Below are 15320 nucleotides of genomic sequence, written 5' to 3'. Positions count from 1 at the left end.
CCTGTTGATAAGAATCTTGAAGTTGAACAATCACACATAATGGAGCATTTTTAGCGTGCCTTATATACAGTAAACAATGGTATTGCTAACTTCTCTATATAAACAAAATAATGAATTAATTAGATAACTCTTTCTTTTAGGTGGACGATTTCTTACAAAATCTCACTAATTTTGACAAAGAGCACATCCCAGAGGCCACAGTTAAGGCTGTGAAAGATAATTATCTGAGGGATCCTGAGTTCAACCCAGAATTTGTTCGCACAAAATCTTCAGCAGCTGCAGGTCTTTGTGCTTGGGTTACAAATATCATTCGATTTCATGAGGTAAGAATGAAAACGGATCCATGGAACTGCATTTGGCACCTTTATTTTACATCACGTTTGATGTTCGGTTGCATGTAATGTTTCCTTTTTGTGTGCATTGGTATTTGTGAAGTTTTATAAGTGATGTATGGTAACATTATTTTTGCAGATGTCAAATGTGTCAAGTTATAGCATATGCACAAACAGAACGGTGATGGCTAGGGATTTTTGAATTAATCATAACCTCTTGCATTGCTTTGGAGAACTCTCCACCCCATTGTTTTTCAGCCAGTGAAGCCATTTCATAAGGGAAAAGATCATATGCAAATCAGGCTTAGCCCCACCCTAAAAGGGGCAGTCCAGCCCAGACTGTCAGGGTAAGAACCTTTCTGCACGAGACTACAAGGACCCTCAGATATATTTCAGGCTCATTGGCCATGGCTAGCGAGGTGTAGCCTGGCTCTCTAGGCCTGGCAAGCATGGCATACCCGCCTCAATTGGTGTGACTTGAGTAAAACCAAGAGGGGATGGCTGGAGGGTTTTGAATGAAACACATCCTCTGGCATTGCTCAGGGCATCCTCCAGACCATTGTTTTTTTCAGCCTGTCCCACCATTACATAAGAGGAATGACCATTTGCAAATTCGGTCCAGTCCTACCCCAAAAGGGAATAAAACCCCAACTGCTAGGTTAAATGTCTTTAGCATGAGATCACACACAACCCCAGACATGTTAAGGCTTATTGGCCATTGTCCCTGTTGCAACACTAACTCGCAAGCTTTTGAAGTCCTGTTGTCCCATGCAACATCGTGTGGGTATATCCGCGTCTCAGGGGCAATAAGAAAAGCTGCAATAAGCTCCTACTAAAAGGGAAGACGTTTGTTAAGAAGCAGTATATTTTCGAAGATGAGCCTCTTGCTTGAGTCCAGAAGATAGGTTGGTGAGCAGTGCAGCCTGAGTCGTGTTAACATCCTGCGGCAGAGAAAGGCTAGTGTGAAGTGGACAAAGAGAGAAAAGAGAGATGCTCCCAAATGGAAGCACAGTGAGAGAGACGGATGGGACTAGTGGGGGAAGTGGGCATTGTAGCAACATTTTGGACTGGCCTATGGATTGAAATCCACTATGTGTTAGACATGATCTGAGGGGAATGGGAGGAACAAAAAGATACCCAGCCTAACCTAGCAAAAATGTCCAGAGCACCCAAGAAAGAACGATACTAGTCCAAGAGCTGGCGGGGACTGAGGGACTGAGGGGGAATTCAGAGAAAGCTTGGGATGTTTGCTCAAGGTGGAGGCCAAGGTGGAGGCCAAGTACTCGTCTTCTTACCGAATAGTGACAAGAAATACAAGAAATACCTTGAAATGTCACAGTCCATTTTGAGTAATCAAAGTTATTGTGAACTTGTATGACTGGTTCAACAACTTGATCAAACGAAGAAACACCAAATCTACCTAACCATTTGGCTTAAGACCTGTGAAAAGGAGGAATCCCAACTTCTTTTGTATGTGAATAATCAAGAAGCAGATATCACTTCTTCATGGCTTCCATGGGGAGGAAGAGGTATACCAAGTATTGCAACAATGAAAACAGGACCCAGAGACACGAACTGGGAAAAATGTTGCCTGAATCTCAACATTTCACAATCAGACGATCTGAGGTGACTCCATATTATACACCAAAGGATTAAAATTCCAAAGACCTTATCATTTCTCCGAAGGTTGACAAACAATCACCATTTGCAAGGTCCAGAAGCTGCTGCAAATGGCATGGGGGGAAGGGAGGAGGCAGAGAAGTCCTTTCAGAAAATGGTCTCCGCCCATTGTTTTGGTTCCCAAACAGAGCCGGTCCTTGAGGTTCTGTACACATTTTTGAAAAGTAAATTCCATCTCAGAATGTGATGCCTTCCACATGCCATTCATTGATGATTTCACTGAGGAAGGACATGGTCTAAGTACCTCAACATCTTAGCTCTTTCAAAAGGATACTGGCAAGTTCCACTACATCTGACTGATGAAAGAAAAGACTAACGTTTCCACGCCTAAAGGTCTGTTCCAATTGACTGTGCTACCTTTTGCCATATACAAAGGACCAGCTACCTTTCAATGATTTATAAATAGCACTGGGCAAACGGGTTTGCATATTCATTGAAGTAAACACATTTTGGGGCATTTTCGGTCCTGAAAACATTTTGGATTTATTCCAGAGATTGGTCTGGATTCTTTTTAAGTCAACCAGAGGTACTGAATTCGGCCCCCTGCAAGGGAGGGAAGGCTGATGTTAAATCCCAGAGGCCCCTAAAAAATGCTCCACTACCCCATTGGGGCATCTCAAGCTCGTGTGCAGAAAATTGAAAAAAAGGGTTCAACTATTCTTGGAGTGCTGAGGGGGATGGAAGGGCATGGAGAGGTTAAGGTGGCATGAGGTGCTATGGGTTGGTGCGTGGACATGCCTTGCATGCACAAAAGTGACCCATGAATATTCACAGGTCACAAAACATGCTGAAGATAAGAACAGTGTTAGGGCCATCTTGGATTGAATGGGATGCTATTAAAGGCTTAATCCACAGTTTTCGACCAGAGACTAGCAACTGGCAATATGCTTCCCATCCATGACCCAATTTAACATGGAAGTAAGTAGCATGTACATAAAGTCCTAAAATGATTTCTGTCCCTACATCCATTTCAGTTTCAGTTTCTCCTCCTCTTATCATGATTTCCAATCCTTGTTACCAAAATGACATGTGAATATTAAGCAAGGAAATGTGTGGTGATATCTTACAGTTACAGCTCGAAAATGAGAAGATTCTGTAGTCTGTTGTCCCTATTCATCGTAACATGAGCAGATCCATGGCTCCACAGTAATGAGAAAGGATACTTCAAGAGCAGCGAGGGAAGTTCCTGCTATAACAAAAGGGCTTTGCTGGTGAGCTGTATGCGCTGGAAGACGCATGTCCTGTCGGAGTGGAAGAGAAATGCCGATGAGTGTCCAGGGAGAGAACAGAGACTTGCAAGTCGGAACACTGCGAGAGAGACAGGTGTCACCAGCTGCTGAGAACACTGGAAGGCCCAGGAGAACTTCACAGCTGAATACATGAAACAGAGATCTTAAGCAGTTGGGGTGAAGGAGAACCAGTGAGAGATGGGGGAGAGACATAGCAGACGCACTCGAGCAGGGAGTACAGACACGCATTGACATAACATTTGAGGTAACTAATTTCACAGGTGAACAACTACCCAGGAGGAGAACCATTTGAGAGGTACATGGTTGTCACCATGATAACAGTAGGAAAGTACTCTGTGATAGAGGGGGAAGAGGACCAAGGTAGAAGGTAGATTGGCGAGAATGTGGGTGCCCGAGCCAAAAATCAAACTGGAGATAACAAATAGGCCAAGGGAGAACAAGCAAAACCAGCTCTGTGTGGACAAGGTAGTGAAGCTGCTTTGGATCTAGGGCCTACCAGCAGCCCACTGAGCATTGGGAGGAGGAAAGAGAAAGCGTGCTTCATCATGGAAAATGAAGTGAATAGCCCCATGTTCGCACTGGAGACCATTAACCAATATAAGGAGGAAAGAGATCATGACGTGCAACTTGATCCTGGAGCCTAGGTTCCCCACTGCATGGCACCATCCCTTCAACATTGTGCGATAGGAAGAGAAAGTCCCGTGCAGCCTGGAACCGGGAGTGAAGCTTCCCAAACAAATGCCAGCCACTGCTGAATATTGTGAGGAGGAACACAAAATGATGTTGCATTCTGAACCTGAAGTGAAAGCTCCCCAGTGGACATTAACATCCCTTGAACTTGACTAGGAGGAAAGAAAAATCAACCATTTAGGATGGACTTCATGAACAGGTCATCTGAGGCTCGTGGAATATTTTTGGCCAGAGAAGTGCAGTGCCCGCCTTCCTTTAAGAAGTTAGATGATGCCCCAGATCATTGTCGGTGACCGTGCACTAGTAAAGACATAAACAGATTTAAAAAAGAGCAGATACCTAAATGCATTGCAAACCTCTTCATTCACATTACACTGGTGGTGCCCAAGTTGGGTCATCGGGGGGCAAATCCACCTCAGATTTTTGGTGTACCCACACTGAATGCATTTGAATGCACTTAATTTAAATGGGACTTAATTGCACAGTCAGAAGTTATTCTGAAAATCTGATATGCTAGATGCTGACCCAAGGACCAGCCTTAGAGACACATGCACTGCGCAGTGAGCTGTGCTTCGGTGTGAGCATCATCGCCAGCTTCCTTTCACTCCGTATGAACAAGACTTCCCACTGATGGGACCTGCAATGCGTCCACATTTCGCAAACGAATCGCCCCTCTATCAGAGTCTTATTCGGCCATTTCACCTGGCAGGATGGTTGCTAGAGAACGAACTTGCCAGAGAATGGGAGGAGACAGGTCCTTTGTGAAGGCCAGGAAAGAGTTTGGCATAACAGGGGAGGGGGAGGGGCTCATGTAATACAGAAGCATGTTAGGAGTGTTGTGGGTGTACCCAGAAAACTCCCCCGCATCGAGGGCTGAGATGATGGTAAAAGACGCCAATTGATTCCATGTCACCCTGTCCTTTGTGATGCAGACGGACCCCCCGCTGGTTCTTATTGCCCTCAGAATCCCATGCAGGGATTTTTTTTTTTTTTACTTCAAACAAAAATCATTTTGCATAAAGCGATTCCAATGTTGTGCCCTCCACAGGATTGTACTTAACTCTGCAGCGACAAGCCCCGTTCATCATCTTACTGCTTATAATGTATAAATATCAGCGCTGCTAAATATTCTGGATTTTAAATAATGCACATTACAGTCCGGTCTCCTCTGAACATGGTCCTGTTTATCATTCTAGCCACCTCGGCGTGATGCACGCACGGAGGGAAATGCACTGTTGGGTGTGGTGCAGTGTGCATGATTAAATGCTTTGTTCGGGCTCATATGTCAATCCATTAGTGCGCTGTTAATTCACGTGGTAGCATGATGTATGCTAGGGCCATTAGCACATTTATCACAGGTGGATATGAAACTTAGACAAAGGTGTGTGTTCTCATTAATGGTGAAAGGCCCATTCATCTTAAGGAAGCGTAATTAATGTTTGTTACGATGCTTAATTTTTCAATGTTTGTCGTGATGCATATTTAGACCTTCTCCCGTTCTTTATCAATCTGCTTCCCTGCGCCATGGACACTTCACCAAGATGTTTGTGAGTATTTCCTCCAAGTTTAACTCTCGTGTTTGTGAAACTTCGAAGCTCGTTTTGCTGTTGTTTGGCGGCGCCCGTGTGTGAATAGTTAAGAGTTAAGATGATTCTTTTTTTAATGCAGCCAAGTTAGAACCAGCTCCTTACAAAATGAAAAACTGTTGCTTTTCTGCTGATCTGCCGGGCGCTGGCTCTTAATTCCTGACAGCCATCGCAGGTGCTCCTCCACACCTGATTGATACTGTGTTGACATGTTTGATGTCTGCTTTGTACAGCGAGTTGGCGCGCTCTCTTTCAGAATCAAGCAACCACCCTCACACTCGAGGAGAAGGATTCTCGCAACGCCCAGGGGGTGCTGCCCTCCTCTGTAACCCCGGATGCAGTTACCGAGAATAAAATGGCCAGCACTGTTTTCATGCAAGTGTAAGCTAGACACGTCAGACTTTCTTGACAAGATCTGATTTTTATTGGAGCCCCTGTACTTCCGAGTCTAAGAGCCTCATTGCGGGTTACCAGTAATCCTGCCTTACTGTTACCGGCGCCCGATATTACAGTGTTCTCATTCCATGGAGTCCCACAGCACTCCATGGAATGGGCTTACCGCAATCACTGGCACCGGTATTACCAGTGTTGGTGATTGTGGCAATTATTTGCCGGTAGGTTTCAGGCCTGCCGGTGGTTCGCTTGCCCCTACAGACAAACTCGGAGAATGCGAGTCCAGTAAACCGCATTTATTCCGGCATTTTTACCAGACCGGCACATTCTTAATGAACCCCTAAGATTATCAATTGTCTGTGGGATGTTTGTATTTTAAAGGCTCCATCCTCCTGACTCCCTCATAGCATTAAATTGTGTTGCGTATTTATAAATACTGTAGTTATACGATTGCAAAGAAAAATAGAAGCAGCAACAGGAGTCTTTTTAACACAACCTTAATCTCACTTAGCATAAATAGGTAGGAACGGATCTGCTGGTGGGCGCCTCCTCCTGAGGCGCTGGTGAGCAGCAAGGACCGGAATGCACTAGCATGGGGTCATGGGCCAAGCAAATAACGCTCCCCAACCCCCACTACCACCAGCTCTGTATTTTGTGTCTGTATTGTGGAGTCAGCGGTGCCGGGGCGAGTATTGTCCTTTTTTAGACCAGCAAAGAGCTACCCTAAAAGTTTGCAGTTTGCATGTCTTCATGAATCGATGTTATATAGCTAAAAGCAGGCAACATAATAATATTATATAAAAAAAGGGGTACATACACAGAGAGAGGGACAAGGAGAGCAGCTTTAGGGTTGGGTGACTGGGGAAACGTGCTGTCAGGGGTTCAGCGGTCGATGGGGCACACGCTGAACAGCAATGCCTTCAATTCCTTCCTCGTGCGGGGGAGATGTGGCCAGTATGGTGTGAATAGGCATTGCTATTACAGAGTCTGAGTGTGCGGCAGCACAGTGCTTTTGAACTTCCCAGATTGCAAGCGACAACCCACAACCGCTGAACAAATTGCTCAGCAGCGGCCATGAGTCCGGGCATTGGGACCTCTGGACTAAACATGTCGGCCACGGCATCCTCTGCATTTAGACAAATGTGATCCTCAATCGCCCGTGGGAGTTGGACATGATGTGATGTCATGTCATAGTGACGCTTAATAAGATCATTTCAGCATATAAAGGAAAACAGGAGCGTCTTGTTCCACAGTTACAGAAAACAGAGATGATTGTTGCTCCCCTCCCAAAATAAAAGCCTCTAATCCCTGATTCAAGCATAGTGCAGTACCCAAAAGGCTCACCAGAGAGCCCATAATATCTATGTCTCCTCGCAGCAACTCCCACACCGTGAGATGAAAAGTCTTTTTGCGAACAACATATGTTAACAATAGGTTGAAGCTCCCATCGACAGATATGTCAATTACTGAAAAGCAAGTTGTATGTGTCGAATGGCATAGGCGAAATCCACAAGATGGGGCATGATTTGGAAAATATTTGTATCATTAAATAAAGATTTGGAGAAGTAAGACTATGACGTTGGTCCTTCCCCATCAGCTATACTTCAATAAATACCATCATAGGGTCTCATTACGTTTGGCGGTGAGGGAAAAAAGCAGCAGTGATACTGCTACCACCACTTTTCCCGCAACGTCAAATTGTAATTTTAGGCGGCTTAACTGTTGACGGAATTTCTTCATGGTTGCTGGAGGTAAATCCCCCAAAGATTGACCATGTGGTAATTCTGCTGGCAGTATATCGGGCAAAAATCCCCATGGAATCCTATGAGCTCGAAAAATGCAAAGTTGCCACCATTGTAATCCCATGGTTACCCCCACAGGCCCAAGTGGCGGTAACAGTAATCAAATTCATAATAAGGCTCATGTAAAAGCGGTATGACTGCTCAGACAAATGGTTACACAGCTCTGTGGGAAAGCTATCATCCTTGCAGCCTCCCTATCAGGCAGTGACTTTATAAATCAGGCAAGAAAAGCATCTATATTTGCGGGATGCCATGCTACTTCCTCTCACCCACGTGAGCAGTAATTTAGCTTCCGCTCATCTCTTGGAACAATTAGAGGCACGTAGAGTAATGCCTGTTGGAGCTCCAGAGAGCAGTATCCAGCGTGTAGTCACAATTTCCAACTCTTGGATATTTGTAAGATTCATCCATTTCTTACCTTTCAATCTACCAAGACCCTCATTCTCACTCTTGGTCTCTCCGGTCTTCACTTGACCCCTCTCTTTTGCCATTCTGCTTATGCTCTTGCTCCACTTTAATCCTTCTTAAATTCAGCTGTCCACCCCGTTTCAATTAACTTCACATTCGCATATCCCGCTTGCTTATACATTTTCCCTGGATTTCTTCCCAATCATCTCCAGTCTCCTCACTTTCTCTCAGTCATCTTCATATGTTTATGGTTTTGCTTCTCCCTATCTGTGTTCTCCTATCTGCCTCTACTGTCTTGTCTGCTTTCTATTTCCTTCTTCGCTGTTTGATCTTTATGTGCCTCGCCCTCAATGCGCAGAGTCCCTTTTTTGGCCCTTCTCTCTCTCTCTTCCCCTACATTTTGGAATTCCCATTCCTTTAATCTGCATGCAGCGTCCTCTCTTGCTCGCTTCTTTAGTCTCTCCTCCTTTCTTCTTTCCTTTAATTTCTAAACCATAGTCCAACTTGCCGGACACAATGACCTATCAGATGACATTGAATGTACTGCTATTATTTGTACCCCATATTCCTAGGTTCAATGCTTTGGCAAAAGGGGTCCCTCCATTAAATTAAATGAAATAAAATGTTCTCGTCTTTCAAAGGGATACTCCACTACAGAGACAGGGTTCAGGGGTTGTATTAGTGATGCTTTACCTTTAGCAAACCTGTAACACACTTATTGTTCAGCAATGAAGTAGGGATATTTGTCCATTGGCACCCACACCTGAAAGCATTTGGAACTTCCTCAGGGCTGTCCTACCTAGAGACCTGCATCTGCGTTCTGTAGGGGAGGGTGAGTGATCCTGTTGTTGTTAATGGCACTTCAATAGCACCTTACTAAAAATTGCCCAATCTGCTCTTTCGTATTCTTTTATAAACAACATGATGGACGTACTTCTTTCTCCTACATTTAGTGCCAATGCTAACTCAGAGTTAGAGGTTATGTGCAAATAGTGTGCAAATAGTGGGTTCTAAAAATTTGCAAAAGCATGTTGTCAGTCTGCCATGTGGTTTGATTTCAAAATGTCAAGATGCCATTATCCAAAACACCAGCTCGTTGTCTACTCTGTGATATTTGCGAATGCAACATCAGAAAAAAGGTACTTTCTTTAACAATATTTGTGATATGGACCTATTAGGACACCAAAATGCAAGGTGGAAGCTTATGGAAACCCTGTGGACATCTGCCCAGCCATTGCAAAGGTGGTTGTTGGTTCTCATCTCAATTTTTAATGAATGCATCATTGACTTTTGGGCACAATCCCCCTGATGGTAAAAGGTCATCCTTATCACTCTAGGGTCGCATTTCAGACCGAGGCATTGGAGTGTTCCCACAAGTAAATGAATCAAACAAAGCCGAGAGTGAAACCGTGATCTCTTTATTTGATCTCAGCATGTACTGCTGCGATGCATGCATGCATTTTGTCTCCTCTCCCCCGTTGCAGTACAGCATGCAGGCCGTGCCGCATCAGCTGTTAAAATAACCCTTTTAGGATACAACATCTCCCCGGGCAAAATAAAGTACCTTTTGGTGCTAGGTCAGTCCATCGTTTTTCATATCTCTTTGATGAGTCGCATTGGTTTCCTGAAGCATCTGACAGGGCGAGAGGAAACAGAAGTCTGCTCGCCCGTGTCTGTAGACCTCGAATCAACTGACAATTTGTCTCCTAAAATCACATATGTAGAAACGTAAGGGTGCCCTAAATATGTGCAAATACCTATAGTGATCTTATATCTGATCTTATGTCTGATGCCATCAGTTAAATATTCATTGTCATATCCGATGTTATTAGTGATGGCACCAGTGATGTCATCAGTGGAGTCATATAGATGGTACTAGTGATATAACCAGAGATGTCATCAGTGACGCCATCAGTGTAGTCATCTGTGAGGTCATCATTTTAGTTCTAGGCTGCGCAACAGGAGTGCAAAGTTAAGGTGGCTTTAGCTGAATTTTCAGGTTTTTGTTGCAACATGTTTTTTACCTTAACTGATCATTAATTAATGTTTTTTTCATTGAATATAAATATATATATATATATATTGCAGAACATCAGTGCTCAACCTGCTCAAAAGACTTGCAGCACTCCAATGAACAGATTAAAAAGCTCCAGTTCTCAATAGTGCACATTTTATTCGGCTTCAGTGGTGGAAAAGGGGAAAATAACCACACTAACACGTTTCACCCACATCTGGGCTTTGTCAGAGTGTGCACCATTTTGTTATGCAAATATATTGATATAAAATTGAGTCCTTCTTCTCTTTCATGACTTGCCTCAGATCCTACTAACACAGTGTTACTGCAGAGCGCCATCTTGGAAGATTATAGGTAACAGGAATAACATTTTATTTACACAATCAACAACCTGATGCCCATTATATTCAGAACAGAACGTTAATTCAATGAATCTCAAATTCACAAACTACACATGCAATCTGTATGTTTTCAAAACTGGAATGTGATCGCTTCAAACGGTGCCCCTGCTTTAAATGCAATACCTTAAAACACATAAAGTGCAACATGCATGTAATGATATAACCCACAATACTTATACAAATTCTCTTCATGAATGTGTTGCGCCACACCCAAGGTGCATGGTTATGCTCCACTATCCACGATGCACAAGTGCGCTAAGTAAAGTGCATTTGATTTATGCACACATAAAGTGTGTAGTGCATGCTATGTTATAACATAAAATGCTAATGCAGAATTTCCATCATGGATGCTTTATCCCATGCACTTGATGTGCAGGTATGCCCCATCATTATATTGCATTAAACCCATAATGCACAAGTGTGCTAAACACAGCGCAAAATGCATAGATGTTGTATTGCCCCATGCTCATGATGTACAAATATGCTCCACTATTGTATTGCACCAAGTCTACAATGTGTTTAGTACACTGGTTAGAGAACAGAATGCATATGATGATATGACATAAAATGCTAGTGCAAATGTTCATCATGTTGGGTGTTCTGACCCACATTTGGACTATTATGCTACAACATTTGGTGCTGTGAGCTTAGGAAATCCAAGATGGCCTAAAAAGCCCACATGTGCGCCAGAATCTATGAAAACCGCGCAGTTTGTGCGCACACCAAAATGGTCGCCTGACTTGCCACCCCCCGGTGCGGGTGTGCTGGGTCAGAAGAGCCATGAGTGAAATGGGGTGCCAAAGAGAAAAACAGCAGTGCCTGTTCGCTAGAAAGCACTTTAAAAATCACCCTTTGTTTCTCTGAAGGCAAGCTCAGAATGCCCATTTCAAACATTGCAGAATATCCAACAATCTCACTGAACACCAGCAGACATTTGACAGAATAAAGTCTTGTGGGCATACAAAATCTGGAAAGAGGATGAGCCTTAAATAATGTTCATAGCAAAACTGGCTGAGCTGTGGATTTCAGCAATTTAAGTAAATTTGGACTGAAAGACACTAAAAATCTAAATGTTTAAAAGAAATGAGTGACCTACTTTTGAGTGTCACATAGGTTTCAATTGTTTAAATGTCATAGTTTTAAACTTAGAATCAGCATTCTAGCTGCATGTGTAAAAATTGTTAGTTTATTTGAATGCAGAAAACTGGGTAACTAGAAGTGACATTAGCTGGGGCCTGGCTTAAGGAACTGAATTCTGCCTGACATCTACCCCCACAGGAGTTAAAACCTGCTCAGCCACTCTTCCCCTTGCCAAAAGGAGTTGTCACCTCTCTGATTAGATTAGGGATGGAGCAGCTACAGGGAGTTGAACAAAGGCCTGTCCTGGGCCCAGGCAGATGGTTTATTAGGGTAGTCGTAAATGGCTTCCTTTTGAACAATGGGCCTTCCAGGGTCCAGGCAGATGGTTTATTAGGGGGACCGTAAAATAGCTTCCTCTTGGCAGAAGCTGGGAGGGGCAGGGTCTCTGAGCTTGGCAGAAACTGGATAAACTGTTTTCTACACCATGTGACCTGGGAAACCACACCCCTTTGGGGCCAGAACATAAATCGAAAAAGATGGATCATTCATAGAGCGGACTTGTGAAAATTTTATAAGTGATATCATTATTCTTGTGATTTTTCTGTGCACATTTGAAGACGTGTTAGAACCCGGTGGTATGTTCAGGGGGGGTTTTAGCGGAAAAGAGGATATTACTCTAAATGTATGTATGTTAAAAATCTGACACTCCACCACCTAATGCCCACATGCTTTGCGAACATTTGTGTAAATGCGGGGACAAATCCAATATTGGTAACCCGACCAAAAAGTGAAATATGTTGCCATTTTTAAACCCAAGCCCCCAGGAAGAGCAGAGTTTGAACAGGGTATACCTCATGTGATATGTGATGGGTGCATGTAATTTCAAACCACTGTGTATCTATGAAATATGTCTTTAGGTCAAATATAGATTGTGTGTAATTTGACAGGGGAGTGTCCTTTCTGCAAGCCATTAAATGACATCGCTCTGACACTCCACTTCTTTTCCCCAATCAAGAGAGAAAGGAAAGCTTGACCAATGGGCAGTTGAGAGAGGGGCTGGCTAGTGATGCTGCACACACACCCACTTTCAAAACACATAAAAGCAGACAGTCAGGACAGATAGAGAGATTCTATTCCACCTGCTGCGGGACGCTCTGCCGGGAAAATCCATACTTTACCTCCATCAACCTCCAGAGAGCCAACATAGAGACTTCAATCTATCCACCTTCAGAGACCAAGACTTTACTTCAGAATTTGTAGCAGAGAGGTCAACTACAACCTAAATCCCTCTTTAGCAGGCCTCAAATCATTGCCACTATTCACAGCCAGGCGAGCTGTTTGAATTCTTTGCAAGAACTCTTGCCATTTGCCAGAGAGCAGTGTTGTATCCAGAGAGAGACCAGCTGAACCGGAGACCGCTGTATCCGGACCCACAGACCTGATCAGAACCAGAGACCCAGACCAGACCAGCAGAGTAGAGCTGACCCAGATGCTGTGCGCAGAAACCGTCCGTGGTGAGTGAAGAAAACCTGTTGACCAGATCCGTGGCGAGGCCCACTCCTCTTAAAATTATATTGTGAGTACCTAGCAGAACTGTGCAGAACCAATCTCTTAGTTAAAATAATATAATTCAATCTATTTTAATCTAACCAGAACTGCCTCCTAACTGTCACCTGTCATTTGCAAAGCTGTCACTTGTCATTTTCTAGCTGCAAGCTGTAACCTGTCGCTTTGAACTTTTAAAATTTCAAATCCGAAAAACTACCTTTATTTAATCATCCGTATCTCTGGAACCGTTTGGGCTAGGAACTTGGTTTAACTTTCCTCTGAAAGCTTAGAATCTCAGCTTTTCAACAAGCCTAGAACCGACATCATACTCCTCATACTTTTGCCGTAATCACGATTCTCGCACTCGCGAATTTTACCGCGATTTGCAATTTGGTTAAAAATCCAGCCACGTGTGAAAACAGCAGCTTCATTGCTTTCCTTTGCCAAAAATTCGTTTAACCTGCTAGTTACTCCTAGATCCTTGCTAAAGTGAGCCTGAACTCATCCCAAGTATATTTCACTCACCCTGAACCTCCTAAAGGGAATTAAAACCATTTTCAGCACATTTCTCACTGCATTGTCACCATATTCAAAGCATTTTGCCTGTGTTTCAAAACTCTTATCTGTTGTATAAGCTGCTGGGGGGGAATTGAACTGAATTCTATTTGATTGCATTCCTAAGAACTGTGTCATCTTCATCTCCTTACAGTGCATAAAAGGGGGGGGGTGAATTGTCCAAGAAAGTGATTACATTGTCTTTTGCTGAAATCCTATCAAGTTATTTTCTGTACTGCATTTCATTCCACATTGCATCCATTTGAAACCATAAAAGTATTGTTGCTATCGTATCCATCCTATAACCACTCATCATTGATTATAAAGAAGTGTGCTAGTGCCGGACTATCCATTATTGATTACTGCTCAGATTAAGTGTGATATTCAATTATTAATTTATTATAAAGTGTGATATATATATTGTTTAAATTATCAAATAAACCGTTTAAACTTGCAAAACAGAACTACTTCGTGGCTCAGTGGGGTCAGGGGGATTCCAAGAGAGGGGTGGTATATAGGGGTAGTCATCCAGAACGCATGAACTGGATGTAAAGATATATCAATACGGGTTTCCATTCAGTATCCCAGACTAGGCATTGATTTAGCTGTAGTGTTGAATTGAATCCTCTTACAAATTGGGGGCTCGTCCGGGATGTTTGGGTTAGATCTATCACTTGTGCAGATTAATACAGTGTGCCAGCTGACCACATACACATATCCGGTCGGATCACCACGCTGTGTTATGCTGTAAAGCACTCCTCAAAGGAACGCTCTAAGGAAAAGGTCTGTTTTGCAAAAATAAAATACAAACTTCTGTAAGTCAGGACAGAGACCAATCTCTAGAATGACGACCTTGGTAGATATGAAAATAGCCAGAGAACACTTCTTACATAAGCTATTTGTGAGAGGTGAGTGGACTCATCAGGACCAAACGGTCTGGTTGCAGGCAATCGCGCAACAGGTCACTGAAACAGGGTCAGATACATGGGGAGATCAGGGTCCCCCACATGTGGCCCTGAGTGAACTATACATGGCCCCGAAGGCCAAGGATGAGCACCACAAGATTGCCAGGGTAGCGGCATATTTATATTTACACATGGGAGCCATGCAGGACAAATGTGCTGAAGGCCAAGATCTGGCGAGTAGGCAACTGCTGGCATTACAGAAGGCCCAATCTGATCTGGACTCTTCTGAGCAGAGGCTGCTCAGGAGCCAGGAGTCAGAAAATTACAGCAGACGTACATCACTAAAATAAAGGAGGATATGGATGTGCTGCAACAGGAAAAGGTGGACCAGATACCAGATTTCTGGCCTTGCAGAAGGAGTACCAAGAAGGTTTGGACTCCCTACTGCAGAGCCAGAAAAAGCTGGAGCAACAGTTAGACTTCAATAGGGCATGTGCTGAGCAGGTAGTCACCCTGCAAAGCCACCTAGATAGGGAGAAGGCAGAGAGCAATAAACTGATTTTGAAAGACCTGGATACCCAGGCAGAGTTTGACCAGGAGCGCCAGAAAACTGGTGCCTTCCGAAGGCAAAGGGACGACCTGGCGGCACAGATGCAGGCTCTTAGTCAGGAAAGGG

At 43.7% G+C, this 15320-nt stretch overlaps 1 protein-coding gene across 1 annotated transcript in view; it reads left to right on the top strand.

The window, feature by feature from the left end:
* LOC138488874 (dynein axonemal heavy chain 11-like) overlaps positions 1 to 15320 on the top strand; it is a 2478284-nt gene that overhangs the window by 1825088 nt on the left and 637876 nt on the right. Inside the window, exon 34 of the mRNA XM_069616234.1 lies at positions 141 to 323. Within this exon, the coding sequence (XP_069472335.1) occupies positions 141 to 323 (183 nt within the window). The remainder of the gene's footprint in view (positions 1 to 140; positions 324 to 15320) is intronic.

This window comes from Ambystoma mexicanum, chromosome 9 (assembly GCF_040938575.1).
Source record: "Ambystoma mexicanum isolate Mex_15411 chromosome 9, UKY_AmexF1_1, whole genome shotgun sequence".
Lineage (NCBI taxonomy): Eukaryota > Metazoa > Chordata > Amphibia > Caudata > Ambystomatidae > Ambystoma > Ambystoma mexicanum.
The sequence above is the reverse complement of the archived record's forward strand: the minus strand, read 5'-3'. Positions and strand labels throughout refer to the sequence as shown.